This window comes from Phalaenopsis equestris, unplaced genomic scaffold (assembly GCF_001263595.1).
Source record: "Phalaenopsis equestris unplaced genomic scaffold, ASM126359v1 Scaffold000540, whole genome shotgun sequence".
NCBI lineage: Eukaryota > Viridiplantae > Streptophyta > Magnoliopsida > Asparagales > Orchidaceae > Phalaenopsis > Phalaenopsis equestris.
In genome coordinates, this window is record NW_018164980.1 from 210,829 (window position 1) to 227,711 (window position 16,883).

At 35.2% G+C, this 16,883-nt stretch overlaps 3 protein-coding genes across 10 annotated transcripts in view; 2 read left to right on the plus strand and 1 right to left on the minus strand.

The window, feature by feature from the left end:
• Positions 1-11,084, plus strand: part of LOC110028925 (ribulose-phosphate 3-epimerase, chloroplastic) — a 31,180-nt gene extending 20,096 nt beyond the window's left edge. For 2 of the 4 annotated variants that reach the window (XM_020730991.1, XM_020730990.1), the window contains exons 6-9: positions 10,099-10,208; positions 10,276-10,332; positions 10,678-10,747; positions 10,887-11,084. In XM_020730991.1, the coding sequence (XP_020586650.1) occupies positions 10,099-10,208; positions 10,276-10,332; positions 10,678-10,747; positions 10,887-10,945 (296 nt within the window). In that variant the 3' untranslated portion in view covers positions 10,946-11,084. The other 2 variants (XR_002294471.1, XM_020730992.1) reach the window with 2 other exon arrangements.
• A 696-nt stretch (positions 11,085-11,780) lies between these two features.
• On the plus strand, positions 11,781-12,549 carry LOC110028922. 3 transcript variants are annotated; one of them, XM_020730984.1, is made up of 3 exons: positions 11,781-11,838; positions 12,142-12,268; positions 12,340-12,549. In XM_020730984.1, the coding sequence occupies exons 1-3, from the start codon at positions 11,800-11,802 to the stop codon at positions 12,534-12,536; spliced, it is 363 nt and encodes a 120-aa protein (XP_020586643.1). In that variant the 5' UTR covers positions 11,781-11,799; the 3' UTR covers positions 12,537-12,549. The 3 variants fall into 3 exon arrangements, with proteins under 3 accessions (XP_020586643.1, XP_020586642.1, XP_020586641.1); XM_020730983.1 differs by having other exon boundaries at positions 12,318-12,534; XM_020730982.1 differs by having other exon boundaries at positions 12,142-12,534.
• A 59-nt stretch (positions 12,550-12,608) lies between these two features.
• The window catches only part of LOC110028920 (exosome complex component RRP41-like), a 43,532-nt gene continuing 39,257 nt past the window's right edge, over positions 12,609-16,883 (minus strand). For all 3 annotated transcript variants that reach the window (XM_020730980.1, XM_020730979.1, XM_020730981.1), the window contains exons 7-8: positions 13,126-13,275; positions 12,609-13,017 (exon numbers count right to left, since the gene is read on the minus strand). In XM_020730980.1, the coding sequence (XP_020586639.1) occupies positions 12,928-13,017; positions 13,126-13,275 (240 nt within the window). In that variant the 3' untranslated portion in view covers positions 12,609-12,927. The remainder of the gene's footprint in view (positions 13,018-13,125; positions 13,276-16,883) is intronic.

Genomic DNA, 16,883 nt, shown 5'->3' on the forward strand with positions numbered 1-16,883 from the left:
GTTTTTGAATTTACCCAAAATACGATCATCCGGGGAGGCGACCAAGGGTTCCAAAATAGCAAGCATATCCACCTTATGAATCCTAGACAAAAGTTTAAGTCTACCAAGGGATTGAGGATCCGCAATTCCCCTGATATTCCAGATAAGAATATTAAATATAAAAAGACAAATTACCCTTCCTAGAGGATCTAGGTCGGGATCATCCATTTTCATCAGAGAAAAATTGATTCTTATCTAACCTATTACTCCCAGTGCAAAAATTTTGAATCTCCTTATGAGACTTATTTTTTCTTCTACGATATTTTTGTACATGTCATTCATCCCTCAAAATTTTTGAAATATCATCTAAAGGGAGTTCTGAGAGATTATCATTGAGATTAGAAATGAGAGATATGTTTTCCATATTGTGGGCATCAGGGAGGGATGGCAAGGACGGGCGCGCCCCTTCATCACAAACCAGGATAACATGATCCTGCCCAGAAACCGTACATGTAGCTAAATCATCAGCCAAAACCGTAGCTTCATCCCTAAACCCTAAACCCTATATATTTATATATAATTATATATATATATATATATTATTTATATAATTATTAAATATCTTAAACTTTTTTAACTTATCTTTTTATTCTTCAGCTCGAAGCCCTAACGCATGCTTAATTAAATCAATTGACTGTGCACTCCACTTTAAAAGGCAAAATCGAGGATTCATTAGCCAGAGATAGTAGTATTCAGAAAATCCTAGAGCAGATAAAAGCAGACAATTTGAAGAAGTATGTGTTAGATCATGTATGATTTATTCAAATATAAAGACAAAGTTTATGTTCTAGAGGTTAATAATTTGAGACGGGAAATTCTTGAAGATGCACATTTATTTGGTTAGACTATTCTCCCAGGAAGCAATAAAATGTCTAGGATTTCAAGGAAATGTTTTGGTGGCTAGTATTGAAGAGAAGTGTGGCATTTGTGGTCGAGTATCCTTTATGCCAAGTAGTGAAGGCAGAACATCAGCGTCTTGTAGGTCAGTTACAGCCTTTACTGATCCCATTGTAGAAATAGCAAGAGATTCAATGGAGTGTCAAAGTATATTGTCTCCAACAGAGATGGTGAATTTTCTTCCAGATTGTGAAAAAAGATTCCGGAAACTTTGGGCACCAGATTGACTTTCAGTACAACATTTCACCCTTAGTCGGATGGTTAGTCAGAAATGACTTCAGACTTTGGAGGATCTACTAGGGTTATGTGTACTTGATTTTGGTGGAGGAAGGGAATCACATATACATTTAGTATAATTCATTTACGATAACAGTTATCAGACTAGTATTGGGATATCTCCATATGAAGTCTTGTATGGAAGAAAGTGTAGGACACCATTATGTTGGGATGAAACAGGTGAATTGAAGAACATTGGTGCTTACTTGATTAATGACTTTACATAAAAGATTAGATTGATCAGAGACAGACTAAGAATAGTGCAAGGTAAGCAGAGAAATTATAATATCAAACACAGATCAATGGAGTTTGAAGTTGGAGACTTTGTCTTCATCAAAGTTAATCCTTTAAAGGGTATGTTAAGATTTGGAAAGATAAGAAATTAAGCCCTACATATATAGGTCCATATCAGATTGTGGAGAGGATTGGAATTGTGGCTTATTGATTGACTTTATCAATTCATATGCAAGGAGTGCAATGTTTTCCACATTTCTTCACTTAAAAAATATATTGTAGATGAATCTATAAGTTTGATAGTAGACTCAATTGATAAACAATTTGATTTGACTTATGTTGAGGAGAATATTGGATTATGATGTAAAGAAGCTGCATAATATGGAGATTCTATTTATGAAGATTTTATGAAAGCAAGGACCAGAGAAGGATGTTACGTGGGAGACTTTCTGAGATGCAAAAAAGATATCTACAGCTTTTCATTTGAGGTATTTTTATTTTGCAAAAAATCTTTTCAAATTTTGATGATGAAATTTTATGAAAGATTATAATATATATATATATATATATATATATATATATATATAATCTTTTTAATAGATATTACAATCTCAACTCTTTATAAAATTTCATCCTCAAAAAGTCGAAAAGATTTAGTGTAAAACAAATATACCTCAAATGAAAAGTTGTTGATATCTTTCTTGTATCTCAAAATTTTTTCTGAAGTAGTATCTTTCTCTTATTCGTGTTTTCATAAAATCTTCACCAATCAAATCTTCTTATTACGCACCTTATTTGCATCATTATCTAATATTCTTTCAGACTCCTGAACTTAAATCAAATCAGGTTGTATATTAATTGAGTTTATTATTACCCTACTAGATTTATTTGCAATATAATTTCTAAGTGAAGAAATGTGAAAAATATTATACACTCCTTGCATATGAACTGGTAAAACCAATCAGTGAGCCACATTTCCAATCCTCACCACAATTTCATATGAATCTACATATATGGGACTCAATTTTCCTGTCTTTCCAAATCTTTGTATACCCTTCAAATAACTAATTTTGATAAAGACAAACTCTATGACTACGAACTCCATTGATCTGTGTTTGGTATCATAATATTTCATATGTCTATCTTGTACTGTCCTCAGTCTGTCTCTGATCAGTTTAATTTTCTTTTTGTGGCATCATCAGCCAAGTCAGCTCCAAAGATCTTTAATGAATAATATTAGTGAGAATTTTGATTCAAAAGCTATTTAAAAGAAAATTAATTAAATAAATTATATATTTTTTTGTCATTCCTTTTAGGAATAGGATTTCTATCTAAAAGTATGCACATTCAAGTAATATAGATGACAGTCAAAAGAACTATAAAAATAAACTTTTTCAAACGTCATTAAGGCTTAAGGTTTATGTATTAAATTAAGGTTTTATTAAGGAATAACTGTATTATTTCTTCTTATACTTGATTTTATAATCTGAGACATTGTGAATGAAAGAATTGTTGAAATAAATGAAGTAAAAATTGAAAAGAGAAAATGGTAGTTTTAATGACTTTAAATAGAAGTAATTAAAATAAATAAAATGTAAAGTTTTAAGTCATATAGAATTACCCTCAGATAGTACTGGCAGTGGATGCTATATATCAGTGCACGATAAAAGAAATTGTAAAGGTATGCCTTCGGGTACACATTTTTTAGGGTACGCATAGGTACAATTTTAAGGATACATTCGCGTAGGACGATAATTTTGATACGACTCTTAAAAAAGTTAAAAATGTTAAATACTTAAATCAAAACGGGAAGTGATAAATTTAAAGTGAAAGTCTACATTTTTGTAAAGTAATGAATTGAATTTTTTTTTGTCATTCATATATAATACTTACATGTGAATTTAATGCATATTAAAATTATAATTGCTCATGAAGTTACAAAAACTTATTGTTGGAATTAATAATTTTTTTTAGGAAAAGAAAAATTATAGATTGATGTCTTCTAGGAGAGAATTAGTTTGCAGGAGTTGCAACTGATAGGTATTATATTATGATGTAATTGTTGTTTTTTTTTTGCACAATTTTTTTCTTCAGGATAGTGATAAACAGTTATATGCTGGTTTGAGATATCTATAGATCATGTGTCTATCTCTAGATATTTTTATTTTGTGTATTTAGTGGATTCTTAGTGGGATATCGGAGTTAACCTAAACCACAATCAAATAACACAATTTTATTGTTTAATTCAAAGAAAATACAATGATGACTCTCAACATAGAACAACACCAACATGCAAACTATCAAACGAAAATGACGCCTTCTTCATCAAGGATAAAATAACTTAAAATAAGAAATAAAATGGTAAAAAACACATAAACGACTCTCTCAAAAGGAGGACGACAAGTCCGATTAGAAAGGAAGGGAGCGTGGTACTGCCATAGGGAACCTGATTTGGTGTAGTGCTATTGGTAAGGTGCAGGGGAAGTTGGGTAGTGACCGAAAGATGATTACGGCAGTCTGGACAGCGACCTGGAGGGTGGACAATGACCAGAAGATGACGGCAGTTCGAACAGCAACTTAGAGGGTAGACATCGCCCGAAAGATGACAATGGCGATCTGGGCAGTAAACTGGAGGGTGGACAGCACCGAAAGATGATGACGGTGGTCTGGACAACAATCTGGAGGGTGGACATTGCTCGGAAGATGACGACAACGGACTGCGGTGAGGAGTTGGAAGGATAAATATCTGACGAGGTCGAGCTACGACCAAAGCACCACTTGGACCTTTGGAGACGGTCAACATCTTGGACGAGTTACAACCGGAGCACAGTCTTGCCATCAGATACAACCCTCGAAAGGGAAGAACACCTCAATGACAGCAAACTGAAATCTAGAATAACACTACCAACAACATATTTATAATAGGAATTAGTAAATAAAATAGGTAATGGTCAGAATAAGAAAGAAATAGAAAATGAATGACATATAATAGGCAATGAGTAAAATAGGAGAATCATAGAAAAGAAAAGAGAATGAGAAGGAAGTGGAAAAGGAAAGAGGCGTGGTACTGTAGCAGCTGCAGTACCGCTACCCGGTAAGCTCTCGCATCATCCTCTCGAGGTTGGGGGAGCCTTGACTTCATTCGACGAAGCTTCTAACTCTTTTTAGCACGATGTCAAATTCCCTGGTTGATCGATCAGGTAAGCATTGTGGTTCCAAAGCACATTCTTATAGAATAGATATTCGTCCTTTTTTGGCACAACTTGAGCTAGAACTGTAGATAGACGAGTATTTTCAAATCATGTATCAAGTATTTTGTAAACTGCTTCTTCCACTCGTCGTACTGAGCGGAATATAATAAACTAGTATGCGATGAGACATCAACTATTGGGTGAAATTTGTGGCAGATTGCACCACTCTTACTAACAACCACTCATGGTAGTCCTTTTCTTCACTTATAGAACCTGGATCTCATTGAAGAATTCTCTTCCCCATCAAACACGAAGGCAAATTTTTAGAATGGGGTTCATCCCTCTTATCTGAATAGTTGATGATGGGTACCATGCTGAATTAAATCTAACATCTGAATAACTTCATGTAATCTTTCCGACATGGAACAAAAGAGCTCATTTTCTGACATTTTGGACCTCATTCAGTAGGGGCAACTCATGAATGAGTATATAGATTTGAATGGTTTGGATTTCTCTTATCTTGGGTTATCATGTCTTTAGTGTCAGTTCTTTCCTTTACTTATGTTCAAACTCCTCTCCTCCCAAATGAAGCCCACACGCGGTGCACGCCTTCCACCCTTTGAACCACTCGTAACCATTGATTCTTGCTTTTAGGCCTCAAAATTGCTTGGGATCAAGCATCTCTGTACGAGGAAATTCCTTCTTGAGTCAACCGTGCTTTTCCCAAGGTTAGGAAGCTTGCCTCCTTTCTCTCTATCGAATTACTAGGGCACGAAATCCCTACAACCGCTCCCCATTCACGTCGTCGCCAGCTTCACACAATAGGGTGAGTCATGCCTTTCTCTCCCCCTTCTCCTCCTCCTTCCTCTTCCTTTTCTTTTCTTCCGCTTCTTCCTTCTCTGAATCTCTTCGCTCTCCCTCTCGTTCGCTTGTTCAAATATGGATATACGACTTTTAAGTCGAAACTAAAGTAGGGATATACAACTCGTAAGTCGAAACTAAAGAGATGCTTCTATGATCGATTATTAATATGTTTATATTATTATTATTACCGATTATTACACTGAGCTAAGTCATGACACAATGTATTAAGTTTATAGAAACATACTGAATAATTATAGTTTTATTATACATTAAATTATTATATAAATGTCGAACATGAATGCTCAAAAGAATATGTTGATCAATCTATAATATAAATTTTACATTTTTTATTTTATTAAATTTTTATTAAATCATCTTAATTAATTACATTTTAATCATTTTAATTATTTATATTTTTCTTTTTTCTTTTACCTTTAAAAATTCATTTTAGGAGCACGATCAAAATCTTTTTCATTTTGTATCATAAAGGCATAATCATTTTCATTTTTTTCTCTTAACATGCACAAATATAATAACATTCTCAGCCAATATCATAAGGAGGTCACTCCTGATAAGCTTAATCTTTTATTTTTCATTTAACTCATATTTAACTTCTTCCAATCATTAAATTTATTTAATTATCATTTAAATGCAATTTAAAAGATAAAAGAATTAATATCATAAAATAGTTATTTCATTTTTCACTTATCTTTTTTCAATTAAAAGAATTTTTAATATGTGTAACATGTGAAATATTTTAAAAATAAAAGACATTAATTAAATGTAAATAAAATAGGAATTACTCACCTAAATATTTAAGAAACTTTTATAAAAGCTTATTCCTCAACTTAGTTTGTTTGAGTATCACCTATAGCTATTAATAGTGCATAGACAAATAAGTACCTACTTCGAAAATAACTAAAACATAACTAATTAATTTAAATATTTTCCCCCAAACACCTATTGAATTAAATGTTCTTCCAAATGTTATTACTAATTTTAAACTAGAAAACTTAATGTCTACTTAATGATGTTTAACAAAATATTATACATAAATCCTTACTTCTTTCACCATCGTCATTTTTTCTCAATTTTCAAATAAATATCCTTCCTGTACTTCTAACATTAATCAATAAAATAATAATTAATATTTTCAATTAAATATATAAAATTTTAAATGGAACATTAGCCTTAAACTTACCTCACTTTGTCCCTTCCTCTAATGAACAAACCTCAATCTTTATTTGAATATTTCTTCTCCAATACTTGCTGACTAAATTTAGCAAAATTTTCAAATTAATACAAATCTCAATTAACATTAATTCAAAATTAAAATTTTATCTATTCTAAAAGAAAATAATGTAAACCCTAACCATATAATATCTTCACTGGCTGGGTGGCTCAGTTCGAGCGCTCCCCTCTCATATGAAGCTTTCTTCCTCCGAGTACATATGCAATGCTTCAAGGTTGTCTCCTCCCTTACTCGTCTCTCTCAGCACACAAGGCTCCTACAATATAAACTCTCTCTCCCTTCCTTTAGGCATTGCTTGGCTTTGTCCCACGCAAGCCTCCTTATTCCCAAGCACATAGCAGTTGCTCAACTTTGGCTACTCCTGCACAAAACGCTCTCGGCGCCTTCTCCTACACGCGGTGAAGCCCTTCATGCAAGCTAGCATCCTCCCACAATCGATGTCATCTCCTTTGCCCTTGACACATGCGACCTCCTCTCCTTCCTCTTCTTGTAATACTGCTCACTCTCTCTAGTTCTTCTAGGTCAAACAAAGATAGTTATCTCCTAAAATGAAACCAAGGAGATGGATGTTTCCTTTAAATAATAGTTATTATAATCTCTCCTCTATAAAAATTTCCTCATCGAAATTTGAAAATTATAAAGAAAACAAATATGCCCTAATTAAATAGTTGTGGATAGTTGTTCTTGCATATTTGAAATTTTCTCCCAAGTAGCTTTTTTTTCATATTTTTTTTAGAATTTTTTTACAAATATAATATCTCTATTTCAGAGCTTTTTAACATTATAATCTACTATCTTCTCAATAGTATCATCTAATAAATCTATACCTATATTTTCATTTCACGTGCTTAAGCCTAGCACAATGGTGTGTCGCACTTTCTTCCATAAAGAGGTTGATATGGAGGAATCTCAATGCTTTTCTAATAACTAATATTATAAGCAAATTATGTTAAAGATACATGTGACTCCCATCCTACATCAAAATAAGTATACATAAATGGATTAAATCCTAAAATTTGAATATTTCTAAGAGATTATAGATTTCAGTACCCCATGTAATCATAAAATCTCATCCACATATAACTTTGCGAACTTCTTAACTTAAAACAAAAACAACAAGTCTTTATCTCACCAAGTGAGGTCGGCTACGTGAATCTTTTTTATCTATTGCATCCTATTGAGTGTCATATTTTCATGTAAGTCTAATAAATTAAGATCATTTTTTATGTAATATGCTCAAGACCTTTTAGGTTTACCTCGACCTTTCTTAAAATAAGTCGAGTCGAAAACATCTACTCTCCTAACTAGATCATCAGATGGTCGACGTTTAATGTGACAAAAACATCTAAGATGACTCTCTCTAATCTTGTCCACAGGAGCTACACCAACCCTATCATGGATTTATTCATTTCATATTTTGTCTCTAAGTGCCAAGTCACTCATCCACCTAAGCATTCTCATCTCAGCAACACTTAACTTTATTTTATGCTTCTCTTCTAAAGACCAATATTTTGTGCCATAGAGCGTTGTCGGTCTCGCCACCATCTTATAAAATTTTCCTAAGAGTCTAAACGGTACTTTGTCTATCACACAATAGGCTTGATGAATTCCTCCACTTCAACCAACCAATTTGAATTCTACTAATAACATCTCCATCTATATCACTATCACTTTGAACATAGACCTGAGATATTTAAAATGTTCACACCTTTTAATGATTTGATCACCCGTAGTTACAATTCTGTCACTAGAATTGTTACTACTAAAATTAGATATCATGTATTCTATTTTAAATCTACTCAAATGAAGGCCTTTAGACTCCAATGTAGACCTTCATAATTCAAGCTTTTTCTGATCTCTAAAACATCAAGAAAAAACAAAAAATCACCAGTACTAAGCAAGAGTAGCATTCATAGCATAAATCTACAAATTCTCAACCTAGATCCTATTGCACAACAAAGAAAGAATGTTAGATCTCTGAAATGGGAACTAGAATAGAGTGCAAGGTAATAACTAGATCCATATCAACTCAATAGAATCCTCGACTTTGCCTGCTGAGGTATCGCAAAAATGGCAACCCTTACCCTTCTTGATGACGCAATAGAGGGTATTGAAGTAATTTCACAGGAGGGTAAACACGCCACAGGATGAAAGGGCGCTGTCCGCTTACAAGTTTTCATGCAATGCTTTTTGAGAAACACACGAGAATCATGTGAAACAAACGGCATTAGGTACGCCGCGCCAAATGGGGCCTAAAAGGACCAGCCTCATGAAAATGATTAATCCAGTCTTCATAAAGAAGGTATGCAATTGGATACGGGATCAAAATCACAACTATTAATAGGATTACATATAAGTTTAAAAAAAATAATGTGTTCTCAGCAAATAATGACCAAATAATAAGAGAGGAGAATCACAGGTCACAGTGGTAGGACCAAAATTTAAGGAGTTGTGGGAAAATTAAAAATTAAGTATTTGCCAATATTTAAGTTTAAAGCTTTCATCCCTTTAAAAAAATTAAAACTATTGTAAATATTATTATTAAATTAAAAATATAGTTAATATTAGATTATTATTGAGCATTTAATTTTGGGGGGCAAAATTTTGAGTATATTATATGATATTAAAGAGTTTAGTATAAATATAGGGGTGGCAAATGCCTCTCCCAGCCACTCCTTTATAGAGCAGATAAAAATAACTGAGAAAAGAGTTTAAGAATCAAAGGTGTGATTTCACAGGCTCTTCGTTTTTCACTTGGTGTGATGAAGGACTTCCATCCAAAGGAGAATTTCTTCATTTCAATATTGAACCTTTTGTAAATTACAAGACTGTCACCTTTTTAAATTAGTATGGCAACAACTAGAAGAAAACAAAAATCCAAATAAATCCCAGCATAAAGTGGATTTTCTCGATGCTAGAACTGACAAGATTTGAATAATTTCAAAATGGCACTACCCCATGAAGTCAGGGACAGGCATTTGTTTAGTGTATGCTTCAAAATAATGTGCCAAATAGAAAATTGGTCTGCCAACCTATAGGAAGCATCCTATTTATGAAACTCAATCAATTGAACCAAAACTTACAAGATAATGTGCTAAACCCATTTATCATGAATTTTTTCTCTACCTCATAAAGTGGAGAGATTGTATTTTTTCCTTTATCATACGGAGCAAATACTGCTTTCGGCTCCAACTAGTATGTGCACCTTAAGTTTAGACTTTCCTCTTTCTCTTAAGAATTTAATCTTTTTATGGCTTTGATGGACATATTTGATTTTAGTTTATTCATCGATATGGTTAGGTTTCCTATAACAACACTTACTGCATCTTTCATTTAAATGGGCAGTGGTAGATTTAGTGCTGATTATGTCAGTTAATCCTGGTTTTGGTGGTCAAAGCTTTATTGAGAGTCAAGTGAAGAAAATATCAGACCTTAGAAGATTATGTGCTGAAAGGGTAATGTAAATTTTATCAGGATTATTTCATCTGCCAAGTACCAGTGATCTAATTTTGTTACTTACAGGGTGTCAATCCATGGATCGAAGTGGATGGTGGAGTTGGTCCCTCAAATGCGTATAAGGTACCTGAATATCATCTATTATCTAATAATATATACATATATATATATATATATATATATATATATATATTGACATTTGGGTAAAATCTATGCTAGTATTATCTCGAGAAATCATGAGATTGTTACCTTTAATTTAGATTAAATTGCTACTCAAGATTGTTTTGCACGCCATGATATAAATTTTATGGTTGGGAAATTAATTTCAATAATGTCCTGTTCATCACATTGTAACCCATGAAACCACAGGGATATTCATGTCTAAGTCAACAGTTGTAAGAGGTTACTTTTGACTCAATGTTTGGGAAAAGGACTAAAGTGGCGAAAGTTAGTCTATCTTCTATGCAGGTTATTGAGGCTGGTGCTAATGCTATTGTTGCGGGCTCTGCAGTCTTTGGAGCTAAAGATTATGCGGAAGGTATATATTGTTTTTTTAACCTATATCTTTTATTAAGTATGATTGCTAACAGTTTAGAGTAGAATAAACTGTTTTTTTTTATGCGGAGCATGCAACTATTCTATGGATCTGAATAAGTTTCTCATTTGTAATTTTGCAGCAATAAAGAACATCAAGACCAGTAAGAGACCTGAGACAGTGCCGGTATATAAGAAATGAGGAAAGTAGAATACTTGTTTCCATTTGTCCCAGTTTAGTTTGCCCAATGAGGTTAGCATGCATTAGCTGCTAACCATATTCATCGACTCAAATACATTAATGCAGATTAAAAGAGTTTGATTATTAAATTTTTTTTTTTTTTAAAAAGTGCTTTTTTGCATGAATGCATTCTTTTCCTCTTCCGCTGTATGGGGCACTCATTTTTATATTACGTACCAAGTGAAGAATAGAGGGCAGGCTCCATTGTTCACGGAGGACAAGGGCTTATTACATGTAAATAGTTTTGCAATGCAGTTTTAAGTTTGCATTTATTAGCTTTTTGATGATCTAATATGGGCTTTCCCTTTATGTGCTTGATATGTCCTTATAGTGGAGACAAAACAGAAGTTTTATCACCAGAGTTGCTTGATGCATGCCAACTGAATGTTTCTTTTCCCTCAGGAAGAATAAATTTTCTCCTTTCTTTTTCCACGCTTGCTCTTGGGATTTTTTTTCTGCTGCATGTTATACTCGCGAAAGAGACCAAAGTAGTCCCCCGATTATTTGTAGCGATCAATTTAGTAACTAAATATATGAAAAGTCAAATTTAGTCTCTAAACTCATAAAATTTGTCAAAATGATCTGACATTAGATGGAAATTGACATTACAATGCAAATCAACATATGGCGCTAAAAATGAGGATGATTTAGGAGTACACCTCTAATTAAAATTTTTAGAAAATTTAGCAAAGCAAATATATATATATATATATATATTATTTTTGGATTATTTTGATATATATTAAGAATTACTAAAATTTATTAATTTGATACGTATTATTTGCATTACAGAACATTTGAAGGTGAAGTTGGAGATGTTGGGAATATTACCCATATGTTACATTCCAAACAAGGTAAAGAAAAAAAATAGATTCTCTAAATGTTTATATATATATCATTCATTACTTTTAACAGTCATTATCATTTTGGCTGTTATTTTAAGATTTAATGGTTTAAATTGGATATTTAATTAGTCTACACAAAAATTATCCGCTCACTTTATAAGATCATTTTAATTTTTTTTTTTATTATCATGCCCAACTTGGTCCCCCTCCTTGCTTCTGCTGTTCGAATCTATGGCATCTTTGTAGACATTTTTTTCTGTCAAGCAATTAGTTATTTTTTAGATGGCTAGCATAATTTTTGTTCGTTTACAGTGTAAGAAATACAGCAGCTTAAGAAGCGCAGCAAGCAGTCGAGGAATTCTGGAAGCCATCTGCATTTTAGTACTCAATTATGTTACAGCTTTCAAATTCGACGGCTTTTCTCTGCATCTTCTGAAAGGTAGTTTTTATAGACAATTCTTTTTTATGGAAACCATTCCCCATGGAAGGCGGATTTTTTCGGGGGTGCAGGGACGAAATTTTCCGTTGCACCAGGCTCTCAAAGAATCGGTGCCAGCGGGCCCACGTGTGTGCTGGTATCCATCAATGGTCCATTCCATGCGCATTGGGTCCCCACCGTCTCCGTTGCAGTACCGAGCTGGAAAATATATTTTTGTCCCCACAGAAAATCTTTCCATATGGCAAAGCCGTTTAAGATAAGTGGCTAATACTTTCTAAGAACTGGTTTTTCTTGCTAGGTTCTACCAACATTGGCCGCAGCTCACATAACAATTAATCCCTTGCGTGTATCAGTCAGTGCATGTCATTAATGAATAAAATTGTAACATTAAATAAGATAAAATGTAGAGTTTTTAGAACCTTGTGTAAGACCCGCGCATACTAGTGGACCTGTGTCAGATCAAATTAATCTTGTAGTACATTTTGGTCAACATGATTCAATCACAAAATTTCATAACGATTATTCTAGTCCACAGGTATGCTGTGAATCCATTTACTTTTGTGTGTCTCTCATCAGGCTGGAGCTTAGAAATTTCGATCATGGAAAGGTCGTGCAGGGTTTTGGGGTTGTCAAACAGAAGAATTGAAGCATAAATAGTTTCAAGGTGCCAACTCTAAAGCATTCTCCTTGAGGCATAACCTCAGAATATCCGCAAGCTTTGAGCAAGCATCAAGGCATAGTTCCATAGCCTAATAATCACAGACGAAAAAAATAATGAGAGATTAGAGGCCTGGCTGCTTCTTACATCGCATGTACTCCGCAAAACTGTAATCATTCATATGTATAAGGAATGATACCTCGTTGATTTTGGGAGTGGACCATTCTCCAGTGAGTGTAAACTGGGTGACCTCGTTACGGGATGGCATATATGTGATCATGAGGCTTCCGTCTTGCCAAGCTTCCTCCTCTGAGGTGGGATCAATTACCAATTTCTTTCCGATACAACTCTGTCGAAAATTATAAATCACAAGGCAGATAAACAATCCTTACTAATAAATGAACGAGCCACCGGTGAAAAAAACAGAAGATAAATAACAAACAATCAAAGCATAAAAACTTACTAGAGAAGACTAATGAAAGTCTATAATAGAAAAATCATGTAGAGAGCAGTGAATCAAACATAAGAAACTGGGTGTAGAAGAGCCGGAAAGTAATAATAGTAAAATGAAATGGCCTTGGATAGAAAAATAGTTGAATTGTTCCTTGATATGAAGTGTGGGAAAGACCAATTGTTAATTTCTTAATATTAAGCTCGTGAACCAACTCATATAGAAAATAATTAATAGAGTTTATCTTTATATTATTAAAAATATTTAAAAAATATAATATTTTATATATTATATTAAGTAATTTCTTATCATTCATCTTCTAATTGCTAGTTCTATTTTTAATTTTTCATAAAACTAGCTTGAATTTATCTTTTTCATAATAAACAAGTCGGCTCGTGAGCCGGCTCTAACTAGTAGAATTAATCTCGAGCTCGAACTCGATTGATTAATCAAGCTCAAACCAATGATGGCTCGCGCTCGACTCGATTCCAACCTTTTTAGCATAAAAAATGAAACGAATTCATTTTTTAAGACGCATGTCATCTCACAGATGTCGTTTGAATAGGATGCCCACCGTCCTTGGAAGTATTAAGTCGCGGCCCTCATCCATTTGAAACCAAATGAAAAAGGAGAGCGAGAGGAAGTGATTAAGAGAAACAGAGAGCATGAGAGACTGTGTGAAAGGAGGAAGAAGAAGTTAAAGGAAAAAAACATAAGGGAGGAGACAAGATCGAACCGAAGAGAAGCAACTCAAGAGGATTTATTGTTTACCACGAGCAGCAAGCAAAGAGAGGATAAGGAAGCGAATTGCTCCTTCAGCCGAGCGGCTCTGTTGTTAACTGCAAGCGAGCAAGTGGGAGCATGAGGAGCTTGCAACGACATTCCCCGCGTGTGAGAAGCGCTCGTGAGCTCCAATCGAGGCTTGCGGTGCCCTAATTCAGTGTTTGTGAGTTCCCCAAAGTAGAGAGTGGCTCAGGCATGCATTCTCACACCTTCAATCAAGCAAGAGATGGCTTTCTCTTGCCCTAAATTAATAACAGAGAAGAGAGGAGGAGGCAAGCAGCCCCATCGAGCCTGCCTCACGTGATTTTAATTGGCTGCGAGGAAGGAGCAAGAGATCTAAGCTTTTATCTCTAGACGAGCGGCTTTGCCGTGATATGCGGCTTGCAGAGAGCTCGATTGAGGGTCTGTTTGGGGCAGCTACAACTTATTAATAAGTTGTTGCGCAACAGCTGCCTCAGAAAGCTGGTGCGCAGAAGCAGACGCAAATAAGTTGGTTAGTTGTTTGTTTATTGTTGTTTGAAAAAAGCTTCAGTACAACTGTTTCTAGACAAATAATCATTCTGCCCTTGTGTAGTTATAATGCCACACAACCACCGCCTCCACACACAATCACAGGCACCACAACCACCTCCACATAGAGCCAGGCCTCCACAGACAACCACAACCCGCACATGAGCCAACATAATCAGACAACCACAACCCACAACCCACAACCCCAGCCACCACAGCACAACCCCACCCACAACTCCACACACAATCACAACCACCACAACACAACCAACCAGACAACCATAGCCACCACAACTCAACCCCAGCCACACCACACACAACCCTAACCACCACACAACACAAGGCCGCCTCCACACACAACCACAACCCACACATGAGCCAACACAACCAGACAACCACAACCCACAGCCACAACCACCACAGCACAATCTCAGTCACACCTCGACATACAAGTAATCCTCACCACAACATAACCACAGCCAGCACATCCCAACCCCACAACCCACAACCACCACAACACAACCCACAACACACGTACTCCTCACCACAACACAACCACAGCCACCACAGCACAACCCCACAACCCACAACCACTACACCATAACCCATGACACAATACTCACCACATTACAAGTACTCTTCACAACAGTACAACCACAGCCACTACAACACCACCCCAGCCACAACTCCACACACAAGTACTCCTCACTATAGCTCAAATATAGCCACCATACCACAACCCCACAGCCCACAGCAACCACCTCACAACCCACATCCTAAGCCTAAGTACTCCTCACCACAGCACAACCGCAGCCACCACAGCACCACCCAATTCACAGTAAAGGCCATCAACCCATCAGCATTAAAGAAAATCCAACATCAATGCAAAATCACATGAATTACAAAAACTAAAATCGCATAAATTACAAAATCCAACTGCAGTGAATAACCATACGAAAATCATCGACCGAATAGAGCTCAAAAAATCATCACAAAATCATAATGTCAGAGAATATAGTGATAGAAAATACCGTGGGCCGAGGGAGAGCAAAGGAGCCAAGCACAGACGAAGAGCAGAGGGTATAGGGAGAGCAAAGGAGCCAAGCACAAGAAAAGCCTTGCCAACAGAATCACGGATTATAGAGGAGGCGAGCCGGGATCTTTACCTTTAGGGCTGAATCATGAAAGAGGGGACTGCGGGAGTCGAGAGAAAAACTAAGTCGCGAGACAGAGGAGGGAGAGGGTAAAGTAGTAAAAGCCGAACGAATACTTTTTACGAAACGCGGGTCGCGAGGTTGTCCAAATTTTTTAAAAACACACCTACACTGTCGTTATTAAACGAACATAAAAAAAAGCTGCTTTTGGGCCACACACCACGCAAAAAACACGGTGCCAAACAGACCCTGAGCCTTACAAGTTTGGATCGAATAGCTTAGGGCAAGAAAGATAAGGTAAAAAAATTAATTTTTAATTTATTAATTATAATTTATTGAAAATAACTTACTTTTATTAAAAAGTTTAAGGAGTTCAGAAGAGGAAGCTCAAGCAGAGGAAGAAAGAGATAAATTTCAGATATAAAGTTTGAATTCAATAATTAGTTATTATTTTCCTAATTAAGGAATGTTAAAATGAAATATAGAACTCTAAAAATAAAATCGAAATGGAATTAAATTACAATTAAATTTAAGTGCACACATGAAAATTTTAGAAGCTTGAACATAAAATTGATATAATTATTATTATTACATGTATTATTATTATTATTATAAATATTTACAGATAAATGCGCCCCTACCTGGCGCGTTTATCTGTAAATATTTAATTAACACTGCCGTTGCCGGTCCCAAGCCCGGATGAGAAAAGTGGAGAGTTGCGTTAGGTAGTCGACAACCAGCGTAAAATTTGTCGAAAAAAATCATGACATGAATCCTTTTGATCATTGTGTTAAGTGCTAGGGCGTCTTCTGAAAGCGACGCGTTGTATAGTCTGAATACAGTGAAAAGTGTGCAAGGGCCGCTACACCGGCGCCCGGGTGTAGTGTTAAATAAGCAAAGGTTCCCACATTACGGGCGAATGCTTGTGTTAAGTGCTAGGGCGTCTTCTGAAAGCGACGCGTTGTATAGTTTGAATACAGTGAAAAGTGTGCAAGGGCCGCTACACCGGCGCCCGGGTGTAGTGTTAAATAAGCAAAGGTTCCCACATTACGGGCGAAT